Genomic DNA, 16,561 nt, shown 5'->3' with positions numbered 1-16,561 from the left:
TGCAGCTCTGCATTTCAAGTGTCTTAGGAGCTGGGTGGGGAGGCAGCCTGGCTCCCGCCGGGTCCGGGACCTACCCCCGCTGCAGCTCTGCATTTCAAGTGTCTTAGGAGCTGGGTGGGGAGGCAGCCTGGCTCCCGCCGGGTCCAGGACCTACCCCCGCTGCAGCTCTGCATTTCAAGTGTCTTAGGAGCTGGGTGGGGAGGCAGCCTGGCTCCCGCCGGGTCCGGGACCTACCCCCGCTGCAGCTCTGCATTTCAAGTGTCTTAGGAGCTGGGTGGGGAGGCAGCCTGGCTCCCGCCGGGTCCAGGACCTACCCCCGCTGCAGCTCTGCATTTCAAGTGTCTTAGGAGCTGGGTGGGGAGGCAGCCTGGCTCCCGCCGGGTCCGGGACCTACCCCCGCTGCAGCTCTGCATTTCAAGTGTCTTAGGAGCTGGGTGGGGAGGCAGCCTGGCTCCCGCCGGGTCCGGGACCTACCCCCGCTGCAGCTCTGCATTTCAAGTGTCTTAGGAGCTGGGTGGGGAGGCAGCCTGGCTCCCGCCGGGTCCGGGACCTACCCCCGCTGCAGCTCTGCATTTCAAGTGTCTTAGGAGCTGGGTGGGGAGGCAGCCTGGCTCCCGCCGGGTCCGGGACCTACCCCCGCTGCAGCTCTGCATTTCAAGTGTCTTAGGAGCTGGGTGGGGAGGCAGCCTGGCTCCCGCCGGGTCCGGGACCTACCCCCGCTGCAGCTCTGCATTTCAAGTGTCTTAGGAGCTGGGTGGGGAGGCAGCCTGGCTCCCGCCGGGTCCGGGACCTACCCCCGCTGCAGCTCTGCATTTCAAGTGTCTTAGGAGCTGGGTGGGGAGGCAGCCTGGCTCCCGCCGGGTCCGGGACCTACCCCCGCTGCAGCTCTGCATTTCAAGTGTCTTAGGAGCTGGGTGGGGAGGCAGCCTGGCTCCCGCCGGGTCCGGGACCTACCCCCGCTGCAGCTCTGCATTTCAAGTGTCTTAGGAGCTGGGTGGGGAGGCAGCCTGGCTCCCGCCGGGTCCGGGACCTACCCCCGCTGCAGCTCTGCATTTCAAGTGTCTTAGGAGCTGGGTGGGCAGGCAGCCTGGCTCCCGCCGGGTCCGGGACCTACCCCCGCTGCAGCTCTGCATTTCAAGTGTCTTAGGAGCTGGGTGGGGAGGCAGCCTGGCTCCCGCCGGGTCCGGGACCTACCCCCGCTGCAGCTCTGCATTTCAAGTGTCTTAGGAGCTGGGTGGGCAGGCAGCCTGGCTCCCGCCGGGTCCGGGACCTACCCCCGCTGCAGCTCTGCATTTCAAGTGTCTTAGGAGCTGGGTGGGGAGGCAGCCTGGCTCCCGCCGGGTCCGGGACCTACCCCCGCTGCAGCTCTGCATTTCAAGTGTCTTAGGAGCTGGGTGGGCAGGCAGCCTGGCTCCCGCCGGGTCCGGGACCTACCCCCGCTGCAGCTCTGCATTTCAAGTGTCTTAGGAGCTGGGTGGGGAGGCAGCCTGGCTCCCGCCGGGTCCAGGACCTACCCCCGCTGCAGCTCTGCATTTCAAGTGTCTTAGGAGCTGGGTGGGGAGGCAGCCTGGCTCCCGCCGGGTCCAGGACCTACCCCCGCTGCAGCTCTGCATTTCAAGTGTCTTAGGAGCTGGGTGGGGAGGCAGCCTGGCTCCCGCCGGGTCCAGGACCTACCCCCGCTGCAGCTCTGCATTTCAAGTGTCTTAGGAGCTGGGTGGGCAGGCAGCCTGGCTCCCGCCGGGTCCGGGACCTACCCCCGCTGCAGCTCTGCATTTCAAGTGTCTTAGGAGCTGGGTGGGGAGGCAGCCTGGCTCCCGCAGGGTCCGGGACCTACCCCCGCTGCAGCTCTGCATTTCAAGTGTCTTAGGAGCTGGGTGGGGAGGCAGCCCGGCTCACTTCTGGCTCATGCTTGGTCTGGGAGCTCAGAACCCCCCAGACTTGCTGCTGCTGCCCCGCGCTGTTGCCTCTTTATCAGAGGTAGCAGCACAGGGCGACAAGCAGCTGGTCCATGAGGGGAGCTGGTTTTTAAACTGGCTCCCCTTGTGGACCAACTCTCTCCTGGCACCCCACACTGCTGCCTCTGGTACACTAGCTGCCAGCCCCGCCCCCGGGGACTATAGACTAGTCGACTAACCGGTAAAATCTCATGAGGTTACTCGACTACTCAATTAACCGATATTTAACATCCCTGCCTCTGACAGGCCAACACTTGATGCCTGAGGGAAACTGCAAGAAACCCAGCAGTAGCAGATGTGAAGTAAACTACCTCCCATCCTAGTCCCTAACAGCTGTATCCCTCAACGGGTTTTTCTCTTCCCAACTCTGCGTGCATCAGCTGTTGTTATGCTACCTCCTCTTGCCAGCCATACCCGGCTCTTGCCAAGGAGGCTTTCCTCAGCACCAGTAGCTGGAATGCTCCTCTCCTTCAGCAAGCACCCCAGGGCGCTCCCGGCAGCAATCCACAGCGTAAGAGATTCAGACGGAAGTGAAGAAACTAAAGCCAGCTGGGCTCCAGAGGAGAATACCTGCCCCGGCCTCTCCAGCGCCCCGCTGCACAGCCAGCAGGCGGAGAGTCCGGGCAGTTGCCACAGGATGCAGATGGAGAGGTGGAGCCATTGTAAACAAGGGGAGGGGACTGCCCAGCACGAGAATGTGGCTGAAGCTGCTCTGAGCATCAAGGCCAAAGTGGTGAAGAGCAGCCGTGGGAAGGGCGAGAGTCAATCCTGGGCACTGTGTGCAGGTTTCTCCTGTGCCACCGCTGCAGCTCCTTAGCAGCTGTGCACATGCTGGGCCACAGCTGCACTGTGAGCCAGGAAGCACTGACCTGACAGACATCCCAGCCCTGGCAGCTCAGGGCAGAAAACCTACTGGGAGGGGGGAGAAGATTAGAAAGGGGTCTCCTGGCCCTCAGCTTGGTGAGGGAGAATGAACAGGTGGCTTGCAATGCTGACTGAGAAGGCACATGCTGCCCGTGGGCTACCAGGGACAGAGGCCTCTCTGCTTGTAGGACTACCAGCTCAGAGCAGAGAGACCATTATGGAGAGCGCTGCCAATGCCTGCTGCTTGTCCGCCTCAGTCTCCTCTCTACAGTCACCTGACCAGAAAAGGAGTTGCCTTCCTTCTCCAACACTGACTTCCACCTAACTCCTGGTGGGGTTTCCTCCACTGTTCCCTCCTTAGCCACCCCAGGCATTTGGGGCATTTAGATATAACCCGAGCTTTGTTTTGTAAGAAAAAAGGTGCCGGTACTCCAGGGGGAAAGTTGTTGAGTTTAAAAAAAAACAGCTGGGGGGGGGGGAAAGAGGGGGAGTTGTCGAGAAAAAAACCCAAAAAACCAAACACCACATGGGGGCCAAAGTGCCGCCCCAAGGAAAGAGGGGCTGGGACGCCATCCTGGGGCGTACCGTCACCAAAACCGCAGTGGCTAGAACGTTCTAGGGCTCACTCAAACACTGAAGACAGCATGAAAAGTAGGCGCAGCACCACCTAAAACCCCCCATGATGACCCTGGGAATAGACAAGCTATCTAGTCCAGGACTTGGCAGAGCAGGCTGGAAGTCAGGAGTCAAGGATTTAGCAGCAGAAGTCCCTACCCTAGGCTTCTCTGGCTTAAGCCATGGGCCTGTACACTCCAGGGCTGCATCTAGACTGGCAAGTTTTTCTGCCAAAGCAGCTGCTTTGGCGGAAAAACTTGCCAGCTGTCTACACTGGCCGCTTGAATTTCCACAAGAACACTGACTTCCTACTGTCTGAAATCAGTGCTTCTTGCGGAAATGCTGTGCTGCTCCCGTTCAGGCAAAAGCCCTCGTGTGCAAATGCTTTTGTGCAAGAGGGCCAGTGTAGACAACGCGGTATTGTTTTGCGCAAAAAAGCCCCGATGGCGAAAATGGCGATCAGGCTTTCTTGCAGAAAACCGTGTCTAGATTGGCACGGACGCTTTTCTGCAAAAAGTGCTTTTGTGTTAAAGCGTCCGTGCCAATCTGGACGCTCTTTTCCGCAAATGCTTTTAACGGAAAACTTTTCCATTAAAAGCATTTGCGGAAAATCATGCCAGTCTAGACGTAGCCCAGGAGAGCACAGCTGCTGTGGAAACACACAGGGGGAAAGGCAGTCGCTAAAGGAGGAACAGCCCAAACAATCCAGGCTTAAGGTCAAAGCCAGCACTATAAATGTCCCATGGAAATGCGCTGCTGGCCTCGCAGGCCACAGAACACCAGCGTGAGATGCTGCCGGAGAAGCGTTTGTGTTTAAAAGCAATGTGTTCCATTGGACACGAGAAGCCATTCTGCCGCTCTACTCTGCACTGGTCAGGTCTCAGCTGGAGTACTGTGTCCAGTTCTGGGCATTCCCTTTCAAGAAAGATTTGGAGAAGATCTAGAGAAGAGCTACAAAAATGACTAACTGCTTAGAAAATATGAGCTAGGAGGCAAGGCTGAAGGAATTTGGTTTGTTTAGTTTGGAAAGGAGAAGACTGGGAGGGGACGTGATAGCGGTTTTCAAGTATCTAAAAGGGTGTCACAAGGAGGAAGGAGAAAAATTGTTCTCCTTGGCCTCTGAGGACAGGACAAGGAGCAATTGGCTTAAACTGCAACAAGGGAGGTTTAGATTGGGCATTAGGAAAAACTTCCTGCCTGTCAGGGGGGTTAAACACTGGAATACGTTGCCCAAGGAGGTTGTGGAATGTCCATCCCTGGAGACATTGAAGAGCAGGACAGACAGACACCTGTCAGGGATGATCTGACCGTGATTGGCGAGAGCAGGGGACTGGGCTCGCTCTCTCAAGGTCGGATGTGAAACATATCCACTTGTCTCAGACTTGTTTGGGTTGAACACAAAAGAGGCTCCTTTGATAATGTAGCCCATGTACAGCTCATCGCAGTGACCCAACTCTGAGGTGACAAATCTTGCTACCTCCTGCTAAGTCCCTTACCTAGACTCCAGGTAAAAGGGAGGAAAGGTTCTCTCGACTGGCACCTGGCCATGCAGCGGCAGTGAAGGATCTGCCAGGCTGTGAACCCAGATAGCAAGTGCCAGGCTGACTGACTGACACCGACATCTGGGGCCTTCGCACAAATGTCTCCGTAACTCTCACCCAGCCTATTCAGATACATGCCTACCTATTGCACATGCTCAGTGACTCCCAACAGAATCCATTCATGTCTCCCTTCCCTCTCCTGTCATGGAAACACAACTGGCTCTTCCTACTCTGTGTCCACTAACAACTCCTTGGCCTTCGGAGCCTTCTCCAGCTCTCAGTATGTGCCACTATTCACCCCATGTCCCAGTGCTGAGCACCACCCTCTCACCAGCTCTGACTGGCTTTTTGGTACAGGACTCAGATTTCCCCAGCACAATCATCCTCTTCTTACTAGCAAAGATGTTTCATTCAAGGCACTCCCTTGACCTCACAGTAGCCTTAGTAAAGATGTTAAGTATCAACTAATTGATTAATCGAATAGTTGATGCATTTTGCATCTACTATTCCAATAGTCGATAGGGCAATTCTGCCTTTAAAGAGTAGCAACAGCCCTAAAGCTGTTGCTACACTTCAAAGGTGAAAGCCTGCCTGCAGCCCCGGACCAGGTGGGGTCTTACTAGCTGATCCTGGGCTCCACACAGCGCTGCCGCTTTGAAATGCTGCGTGCACCCTAAGGATATTAAAATGCAGTTTGACTAGTCAATGGAATTTCCATCAACTAGTGGACAGGCACTTCCGCATTCCTCCTTTGAAATGTACAAGAGCCCCTGCTACGGCTCTTGTACATTTCAAAGGAGAAATGCGGAACTCAGAGAAAACCCCTGACTCAAGGCTGCAGGCCGGTGCCCCACTGCATGCCGCTAGGAGCCCAGTGTTAGCTGGAGACTCCCCAGTTGATCTTGGGCTCTCCACAACGTTTCCCAGGGAGCTCCTTTGAATTGCGCAGATGTCCTCTTAAACCATGCATCCGTGTGATTCAAAGGGGAACTGCCGGGAACCCGGGGTCAGCTGGGGACACCACAGCCAGCCCCAGGCTGCTCACGGCATTTCCAAGCAGCAGCGACGAGTGGAGCCCGGGGTCTAGCCCCAGGCCTCAAGCTATGCTGCCACTGAAGTACCCTCCCCCCCGCCGCGTCTGAGGGGAGTGACTCGGCGAATAGCATGTTGACTATCCCATAAGCATTTGCTTACTGGTTAGTCGACTAGTCCTTACAGCCCTAAGCCCCCCCCCCCCCCCCCGAGAACTTCCCCAATTCTCCTCAGCCTCCTGCGGGCCCCTCACTGCGCCCCAGCCATGGCAGCTCGCGCTGCGGTTAAGCTTCCTGCTCGGCATCGCACCGGCAGAATTTCTCTTGTGCAACAGGAGCTCCCCCCCCCCCCCCCGGCAGCCACTCTGCCCGCCTCCCCCAGGCCTCCCAGCGCCGCCCCAGCGACCCCAGCCCGCTGCGCCCCCACAGCCACGTGCCCAGCACCGCCGTGCCCCGCCAGGATGCGAACAGGGCGCCCCCCCCAGGGCCCCGGCCCCCCCCGCGGGATCCCCCGCCCCCCCAGGGGCCCGGCCCCCCCCGCGGGATCCCCGGCCCCCCCCAGGCCCCGCCCCAGGGCCCCCCCCCCGGGATCCCCCGCCCCCCCCGGGGCCCCGGCCCCCCCCCAGGGCTCCGGCCCCCCCCGCGGGATCCCCCGCCCCCCCCAGGGTCTCGGCCCCCCCCGCGGGATCCCCCGCCCCCCCAGGGCCCCGCGGGATCCCCCGCCCCCCCAGGGCCCCGCGGGATCCCCCGCCCCCCCCAGGGCTCCGGCCCCCCCCCCCGGCGCGGGATCCCCCGCCCCCCCAGGGCCCCGGCCCCCCCCGCGGGATCCCCCGCCCCCCCAGGGCCCCGCCCCCACCTTCGCGCGCCTTGAGCAGCACGGTGTTGGCGACGATGTTCTCCAGCTCCATGGGGCCCGGGGCGGCGCCGCCTCCTGCCCGGCCGGGCTTGCGCGGCCTCCGGCTCCGCGCCCCCGCCCCGCCCTCTCGCCACGCCCACTGTTTACCTGGCTATCCAATCCGCCCGCACTCTCCTCCCGCGCCGCCTTCTCATTGGGCCGCACGGCGCACGGGCCCCGCCCTCTCCGCGCTGCTCCACGCCTATTGGTGCAAAGGCGAGCGAGGGGTGGAGGGGCGGAGACCGAGAATTGCGCGTTAGCGAGCGGTGATTGGCTAAACTGGGACGTAGAAATTCAGTACAATCTGATAGGCCAGGAAGATGCCAATCAACCTCCCGGAATCTCGGCGCTCGAGCGGATTGACCCGTCATGCGCTGAGCCCAGAAGGAGCGGGCCCCGCCTACTTGGCGGAGCAGGCACCTGATTGGAGAAGCAGCTGCCACTCTGCGGCGATGCCAGCGGTGATAGGAGAGGGCGCCCCAGGCCCCACGGCCTTCTTCCGTAGGGGCGGGGCTGTGGGCGGAGCGAGGCTGCGACCCCACCCCGCCTGTCGGGGAGCGGAAGGCTGCTGTCACGTGCCCCAGCCCCTCCCTTCCCCCGTGACACCGTGCGGCCACGCCCCCCGTGACACCGTGCGGCCACGCCCCCCCGTGACACCGTGCAGCCACGCCCCCCGTGACACCGTGCGGCCACGCCCCCCGTGACACCGTGCAGCCACGCCCCCCCCGTGACACCGTGCGGCCACGCCCCCGTGACACCGTGCAGCCACGCCCCCCCCGTGACACCGTGCGGCCACGCCCCCCCGTGACACCGTGCAGCCACGCCCCCCCCGTGACACCGTGCAGCCACGCCCCCGTGACACCGTGCAGCCACGCCCCCCCCGTGACACCGTGCGGCCACGCCCCCCGTGACACCGTGCAGCCACGCCCCCCCCCCCCACCGTGACACCGTGCAGCCACGCCCCCCGTGACACCGTGCAGCCACGCCCCCCCCGTGACACCGTGCAGCCACGCCCCCCGTGACACCGTGCAGCCACGCCCCCCCCGTGACACCGTGCGGCCACGCCCCCCCGTGACACCGTGCAGCCACGCCCCCCCCGTGACACCGTGCAGCCACGCCCCCCGTGACACCGTGCAGCCACGCCCCCCCCCGTGACACCGTGCAGCCACGCCCCCCCCGTGACACCGTGCGGCCACGCCCCCCGTGACACCGTGCAGCCACGCCCCCCCGGTGACACCGTGCGGCCACGCCCCTCTGTCTTACACCGTGCAGCCACCCCTCGTACTGTTACAATGTACAGCCACTCCCCTCTCCGTGACACCGTGCAGCCACCCCTCGTACTGTTACAATGTACAGTCACTCCCCTCTCCGTTACACCGTGCAGCCACCCCTCGTACTGTTACAATGTACAGCCACTCCCCTCTCCGTTACACCGTGCAGCCACCCCTCGTACTGTTACAATGTACAGCCACTCCCCTCTCCGTTACACCGTGCAGCCACCCCTCGTACTGTTACAATGTACAGCCACTCCCCTCTCCGTGACACCGTGCAGCCACCCCTCGTACTGTTACAATGTACAGCCACTCCCCTCTCCGTGACACCGTGCAGCCACCCCTCGTACTGTTACAATGTACAGCCACTCCCCTCTCCGTTACACCGTGCAGCCACCCCTCGTACTGTTACAATGTACAGCCACTCCCCTCTCCGTGACACCGTGCAGCCACCCCTCGTACTGTTACAATGTACAGCCACTCCCCTCTCCGTTACACCGTGCAGCCACCCCTCGTACTGTTACAATGTACAGCCACTCCCCTCTCCGTTACACCGTGCAGCCACCCCTCGTACTGTTACAATGTACAGCCACTCCCCTCTCCGTTACACCGTGCAGCCACCCCTCGTACTGTTACAATGTACAGTCACTCCCCTCTCCGTGACACCGTGCAGCCACCCCTCGTACTGTTACAATGTACAGTCACTCCCCTCTCCGTTACACCGTGCAGCCACCCCTCCTACTGTTACAATGTACAGCCACTCCCCTCTCCGTGACACCGTGCAGCCACCCCTCGTACTGTTACAATGTACAGTCACTCCCCTCTCCGTGACACCGTGCAGCCACCCCTCGTACTGTTACAATGTACAGTCACTCCCCTCTCCGTTACACCGTGCAGCCACCCCTCCTACTGTTACAATGTACAGCCACTCCCCTCTCCGTTACACCGTGCAGCCACCCCTCCTACTGTTACAATGTACAGCCACTCCCCTCTCCGTTACACCGCGCAGCCACGCCCATCTGTGTTACACCCTGCAGCCACTCCCCTCTCCGTTACACTGTGCAGCCACGCCCCTCTGTGTTACACCGTGCAGCCACCCCTCGTACTGTTACAATGTACAGTCACTACCCTCTCCGTTACACCGTGCAGCCACGCCCCTCTGTGTTACACCGTGCAGCCACTCCCCTCTTTGCTACAGTGTACAGCCACTCCTCTCTCCGATACACCGTGCAGCCACTCAGGGGCGGATGAGAGTTTTGCGGGGCCCAGGGCAGCACAATTTTGGGCCCCTCTTTGGAGACAAAATAGAAAAAAGGAGTCAAATGTGCAAACTGAAGGCTATTGTTCATATTACATGTGAATTGGGTAAATTTGATAGAAACTTAATTTAGTTGGATAATTTTTATTTTAATTATATTGTAATTCATTCTTAAACACAATTCTGCATTAATAATTAAACATTTTAATTTGTATTTAAGTGTAGTCTAGCTGTCTAGCTCTCTTGGCAGCACATTCTTCAATTATGTCAGTAAAGTCCATTTCTTTACACAGGTCGTTTTCAATGGCTATAATCGAAAGACCTACAAAACGCTCCTGGCTCACAGTAGATTATCTTTGGCTGCCCGTGGCTGGTATTTGCCAGGCAGCACTGGGACTTGGGGGGGGGGGGGGAGCCTGGTGGAGTGTGGGTGTTGAGACTTGGAGGGGGACAGGGGGCGTGTGGGTGTTGATGCTTTGGGGGGCAGGCAGCTTTGGGTAGGCAGCATGCGGCTGCTGGGACTTGGGGGGCCAAACAGAATTAGGTGTTGGGATGTGGGGTGGACAGGCAGTGTGTGGATGCTGAGATTTGGGGGGCAGGCAGCGTGTGGGCACTCGGGTTGGAGGGCAGGAAGGGTGCGCCTATGTAGAGGATGGCGCACAGATGGGCCATAGGGAGGACCAGCGGGCAGGGGTGTCTGACTCATCAGACAGGCCAAAATGACCATTTCTGCCTCTCCACCAGCTCCTGGCTGAGCGGGGGCAGCTGCCAACTCCTCCTGCTCCCAGGGACGTGTGGGCGGGGTGGGGGGGCTGTCTGTGGAGCTGGGTTGCGCTGCGCCCAGGAGTGGTGGGAGGTGGGGACTGGCGGGAGGAGAAGGGGTCTCCCGGGCGGGCGGGGCCGCTCTGCCCCCGGGCGCGGTGGGAAAGGGGTCTGGGCTCCCCCGGGGGGAGAAACCGCGCCACCCCCAGCCTCTCTCTGTGCGGGGCAGGAGGGTGGAGCAGCGGGTTACCTGGGCGCCATGGCCAGGCGGCGCCCTTCGCCTCGCTGGCAACGAGCCGCTGCTGCGCGCGCCACTGGCTGATGGAGTCGCTCCTGGACTCGCAGAGAAAGGCAGCGGCAGAGGCAGCTCCGGGGAGTGAGGGCAGCAGCAGCAGATACACGGCAGGGTGAGCAGGGCTGGTGCGGGGCCTATTGAAGCGCGGGGCCCGGGTCAGCCGCCCCGCTCGCCCTGCCCTATATCCGCCGTTGCAGCCACTCCCCTCTCCGTTACACCGTGCAGCCACCCTTCGTACTGTTACAATGTACAGCCACTCCCCTCTCTGTTACACCGTGCAGCCACTCCCCTCTTTGCTACAGTGTACAGCCACTCCCCTCTCCGTTACACCGTGCAGCCACTCCCCTCTCTGTTACACCGTGCAGCCACTCCCCTCTCCGTTACAATGTGCAGCCATTTCTCTCTCTGTTACACCGTGCAGCCACTCTTGTCTTTGCTACAATGTACAGCCACTCCTCTCTCCGTTACAATGTGCAGCCACTCCTCTCTCCGTTACAATGTAAAGCCATCCTCTCTCTGTTACAATGTACAGCCACTCCTCTCTCCGTTACAATGTAAAGCCATCCTCTCTCTGTTACAATGTACAGCCACTCCTCTCTCCGTTACAATGTAAAGCCATCCTCTCTCTGTTACAATGTACAGCCACTCCTCTCTCCGTTACAATGTGCAGCCACTCCTCTCTCCGTTACAATGTACAGCCACTCCTCTCTCTGTTACAATGTACAGCCACTCCTCTCTCCGTTACAATGTAAAGCCATCCTCTCTCTGTTACAATGTACAGCCACTCCTCTCTCCGTTACAATGTAAAGCCATCCTCTCTCTGTTACAATGTACAGCCACTCCTCTCTCCGTTACAATGTACAGCCACTCCTCTCTCCGTTACAATGTAAAGCCATCCTCTCTCTGTTACAATGTACAGCCACTCCTCTCTCCGTTACAATGTAAAGCCATCCTCTCTCTGTTACAATGTACAGCCACTCCTCTCTCCGTTACAATGTGCAGCCACTCCTCTCTCCGTTACAATGTAAAGCCATCCTCTCTCTGTTCCAATGTACAGTCTCTGCTCTCTGTTGCAATGTGCTGTTACAATGTTCAGCCATTCCTCCCTCTGTTACAATGTTCAGCCATTCCTCCCTCTGTTACAATGTGCAGCCACTCTCCAGGGCTACATCTAGACTGGCATGATTTTCCACAAATGCTTTTAATGGAAAAGTTCTCCGTTAAAAGCATTTGCGGAAAAGAGCGTCCAGATTGGCACGGACGCTTTAACACAAAAGCACTTTTTGCGGAAAAGCGTCCGTGCCAATCTAGACGCGGTTTTGCGCAAGAAAGCCTGATCGCCATTTTCGCCATCAGGGCTTTTTTGCGCAAAACAATACCGCGTTGTCTACACTGGCCCTCTTGCACAAAAGCATTTGCACACGAGGGCTTTTGCCTGAACGGGAGCAGCATAGCATTTCCGCAAGAAGCACTGATTTCAGACAGTAGGAAGTCAGTGTTCTTGCGGAAATTCAAGCGGCCAGTGTAGACAGCTGGCAAGTTTTTCTGCCAAAGCAGCTGCTTTTGCGGAAAAACTTGCCAGTCTAGACGCAGCCAAGCTGTTTGTATCTAGCGTCAATTCTGTCTGCCAGAGTGTAGGGCCTGCCCTGGGCTACTTGCTCCCCGCACAGTGACTGACCAAGGCCCTTCCCATCTCTTTGCTCGGTTACATGCATTAGAGCCGTTCCTCTGCCCCTCCCTCACCCAGCTCCCTCCAGTAACTGAACCAGCAGCGCACAGGGACCAGAAGCAGACCTCTCCTGTGGCCTCTAGATGGCACTGCCGCTCACATTTTCCCATTCTACCAATTACCCACATGTTGGTGACCCAATCTGGCCCCAGTCCGGCTTAGATCAGCAAAACGGGGTTCAGCTATAGATTGACCTTCCTGCGTCTATCGCTACAAGGCCTCCTTCGTCCTCCTTTGACCGTTCTTGCAGCTCTTCGCTAACTCTCTCCAATTTAGCAACATCCTTCTTGACCTGTAGCCCAAGAACAGGGCACAGGCCAGCAATGGTGACACCAGTGACAAACACAGAGGGAAAACATCCTCTCTCCTTGTACTCAAGATAGCCCTTTTGGTGCATGCCAGGCTCACCTTAGCCCCTTTGGCCCCAGCATCACACTGGGTGCGCACAGTCAGTTGATTGTCCTCCATGCCCCAAAAATCCTTTTCAGAGTCACTGCTCCCCAGACTAGAGGTTTCTTCCCCCCCACACTGGTAATCATGGCTCACGTTCTTTGCTCTCTTTACATGTAGCCAAATTAAAATGCCTATCGTGTGATTGCAACCAGCTTACCACATGGTCTAGTTTAGTATCATCTGCAAATTTTGCCACCTCAGGCACCCTTCTATGCTGCAAAAATGAGGAAGAACGGCTCTTGCGCAAGAGAGGGTTTTTGTCCACACGGCTCCTTTTTGCACAAAAGCCTCTTTTGCAAAAACGGCCCCTAATTAATGATGCAAATGAAGCACGGCAATATTCTACTCCGTGCTTCATTTGCATAAGCTTTTGCAAAAGAAGGGTGCAGTATAGACGTAGCTTTTCTGCAGATCATGACGAATATGTTGAATAGGATTGGTTCCAGTACAGAGCCCTGGGGGACCCCACTAGTTACCTCTCTCCATTCTGAGAAATGACCATTTATTCCTACCCTTTGTTTCCTATCTTTAAACCAGTTCTCAATTCATGTCGCGCTTATCCCATGACAGCTTAGTAGGCTTAAGAGTGTTTGGTGAGGGACCTTGTCAAAGGCTCACTGGAAACCTACGTACACATTCACAATTACATTTTGAGACTTGGCAACCATGTTAATGCCATCTCTTTCCATTTCTTAAACCGACATGTTCTGTAGTGCCAAGTCTTGCAAAAGTCCAAGTCTATTACAGTGACTCTTTCCTTTATTAAACAAATGTGCAGTCTCATCTCAAAAAGATAGCAAGTTAGTTTGATGGCATCTAATTTCCATACCCCATTTGATAGGGGTTAATTATGTCACCCTCCTTCAGTTCTTTACTCCTCCAGTCCTAGATCAACTTCCTCATTATTTTGCCTGGGATTCCTACTTTCAAGTAGGAATAAGGGATCTTCCAGAAAAGGGCTTATTTTCCGCAAGATCCCCTCTAGACTGGCGCTTTTCTCCGGCAAAACCCCGAGCCAGAAAAAAGCGGCAGCCATGTTCATGCAAATGCTGCGGGGGATATTTAAATCCCCCGCAGCATTTGCAATTCTGAAGTGTTTCATTAGCATCCCTTTTCTGGAAAAGGGTGCCAATGTAGACACAGCCCCACAGAATGGGAAGCAGAATAGTGATAGAGATGTAGCCGTGTTAGTCTTTAACGTGCTGCATAGTCCTGTCTTTTGTTTCAGCAAGACCAGACTAACAGGATGGTATATCTTGTAAAGTGCTGCATAGTCCTATTTTTTCTTTCAGAATGGGAAGTGACTGTCTAGGAAGGAGTACGGCAGAAAGGGATCGAGGGGTTTTAGAGGACCCACAAGTTAAATAGGAGTCAACAGTGTGACACTGTTGCAAAAAAAACCCAAACATGATTGTGGGCTGCATGAACAGGAGTGTTGTGAGCAAGACATGAGGAGTCATTCTCCCGCTCTGCTCTGCGCTGATCAGGCCTCAATTGGAGTATTATGTTCATTTCTAGGCCCCACATTTCAAGAAAGGTGTGGAAAAACTGGAGAGGGTCCAGAGAAGAGCAACAAAAAGGATGAAAGGTCCAGAGAACATGGCCTATGAGGGGAGGCTGAAAGAACTGGGCTTGTTTAGTTTGGAAAGGAGAGGCCTGAGAGGGGACATGAGAGCGGTTTTCAGGTATCTGAAAGGGTGTCACAAGGAGGAGGGAGAAATTGTTCTCCTTGGCCTCTGAGGACAGGACAAGAAGCAAGGGGCTTAACCTGCGGCAAGGGAGGCTTAGGTTGGACATGAGGAAAAGCTTCCTGCCTGTCAGGTGGTTAAACGCTGGAATTAGTTGCCGAGGGGGGTTGTGGAATCCCCGTCCCTGGAGATAGTCAAGAGCAGCTTAGACAGACACCTGTGCAGGACGGTCTAGATGGTGCTTGGCCCTGCCGTGAGGGCCGGGCAGGGACTGGACTCGGTGGCGGCTCGAGGTCCCGTCAGGCCTAGTGTTCGCTGGTTGCGTTTTGTAGCTGTCGTCACTTCCCCACTAACCCCGACTGGCGTTTAGCCAATGCGGGACCGTGGCTTTTGCAAGGACATTTCAGTCCTGGCAGCAGGAGCCCTCCAGCACCCATCCCCCACCTCACGTCCTGGGTGGTCGGGCAGCTTTTCCCTGCGCAGTCAGGCGCGCCGGGTCCCCTTCCTAGTGTGATGTGGGCTCTTGCGGGCCCTGCCCCATGCTGTGCTACTGCCCCTCTTCCCCCTTCTTAGCAGCCCAGCGGTGTGACCTGGCCCGCCAGGCTCAGCGAGACCGACTCACTCCAGCACCTCGGATTAGCTGCCCACACTCCTAGCCCCGGGGTAGAGGCAAGTCAAGAATTTCTTCTCCCCATGCCCTTGTGTCCCTGGATAACCTGCATTTTGTGTGAGGGCTCAGATCTTCCCTCTTTCGCTATAATCCCCTGCGGAGGCTGGGCCCAGGACTCGGGGAGTGTCCCCCCCTCTGGGGTGCTGTCTCCACACTTCCCTGACCCCACTGTGATGGGGCGTGCCCATCCACTCTTGGCGGCCCCGCATCAGCGGATGCGCCCCCCCGTGCTGTAGCACATGCTCTGGCAGCCCCGCCAAGGCCGGAAGAGCTGAGGCCGGCGGTGGGACTATGCGATCGCCCGGGGCCCCACCAGAGGTGTCGACCCCCCCACCTTGCCCCCGAGAACGGGCCGCCAGCACCGCGACAGGGCCGGCGGGCGGCAGCGCCGCAGAAGCATTTAAGCGTCCTAGGAAGCAGCCCAGGACGGGGCAGTAACGCAGCCAAACCCCCGAGAGGGGTGGTGAGTGCCGATCTGCCACGCGCCATTCGGGTAAGACCAAGGCCCCTCCCCGTTAGGGTCCTGGGCTGGGAGTCGAGGGCCCACGGTCCCGACCCCACCCACAAGAGACCGGCTCGCAGGCTTGGGCGGGCTCGGGCTACGGACACGGAAGGCCTTAGCCCAGGGCCTCAGGCTGAACTTTTGCCGTGCCAGTCGCCGTAAGGCAGAAACGGCCCCTTTGCAAGCGCGCCCGCACCCAGGCCTACGGGACGGGGCCCTGCTAGCGTACGAGGGGGACCCTGGCCCGCACAGCCACAGGGAGGGAGGTTGGGCAGGTGGCACCCACCCATCACTGCACACAGCAGCCCTGCCCAGGCCGTGGGATAGGCCTGGAGTCTGCACTGTGCCTGACAGTGCCCCCCCCCCACTGCCCCAAAGAGCGAGCTGGTCTCCAGCACAAGGAGCCCTGGGGAGGGGGCAGCGTCACTCCCCTCCTCACTAAACCAGTGGGCAGAGTCCTTGTCTGGTTGCTGGGCAGTGGGCCAGGAGGGGCCCCAGCCTGCCCTCAGTAGCCATGCAGTACAGACTGTGCTCCTGTCCCCGGCCCTTTCTCAGCTCATCCTCCAGGCCCAGCACTCTCTTTTGACTGGTGGGGAAACTGAGGCAGCAAAGGAGGAAGGGAGTGGTGTGGTGCACAGGGAACAAGAGGGTCAGGGTTCAGGTCTGTGCTGTCAGGGGCAGCCCCCGAGTAGCTGTGGCCACGCAGAGTGGCTGCGAGCGCTGTTCTGTGTGTGCCAAGGGACTGGCTGGCCGGGGGCAGTTTCTAGCAGCCACGTGTGCACGTGAAGGGCTGAGCGTTGGCGCCGTCTCTCATTCCAGCTGCTTGCCCGGGGGGGCGCCCACGCACGATAGCGGGCGCAGCCAGGAGCGGCCACTCGAGCGGAGTGGCCCAGCCAGAAGCCCCAGACAGCCACGGACCGGCCTGTCCTGGGCACGGGGCCACGGCAAGGCGGGTGCTGGGCCCAGGTAAAACCGGCAGTTGGCCCTGTGTCCCACACGTGTGTACACCCTGCCCCTACCCCCAGCCCTGGA

The 16,561-nt window shown here is 58.6% G+C and overlaps 1 protein-coding gene across 5 annotated transcripts in view; it reads right to left on the bottom strand.

The window, feature by feature from the left end:
- Positions 1–6,988, bottom strand: part of GRK6 (G protein-coupled receptor kinase 6) — a 36,030-nt gene extending 29,042 nt beyond the window's left edge. For all 5 annotated transcript variants that reach the window (XM_075916005.2, XM_075916004.2, XM_075916006.2 and 2 more), the window contains exon 1: positions 6,863–6,988. In XM_075916005.2, coding sequence (XP_075772120.1) covers positions 6,863–6,914 — 52 coding nt within the window. In that variant the 5' untranslated portion in view covers positions 6,915–6,988. The remainder of the gene's footprint in view (positions 1–6,862) is intronic.
- Between the last annotated feature and the right edge of the window lie 9,573 nt (positions 6,989–16,561).

The sequence above is a fragment of the Pelodiscus sinensis genome, chromosome 16, assembly GCF_052426305.1.
Source record: "Pelodiscus sinensis isolate ZL-2025 chromosome 16, ASM5242630v1, whole genome shotgun sequence".
Lineage (NCBI taxonomy): Eukaryota > Metazoa > Chordata > Testudines > Trionychidae > Pelodiscus > Pelodiscus sinensis.
This window is presented reverse-complemented; position numbering and strand designations above follow the sequence as displayed.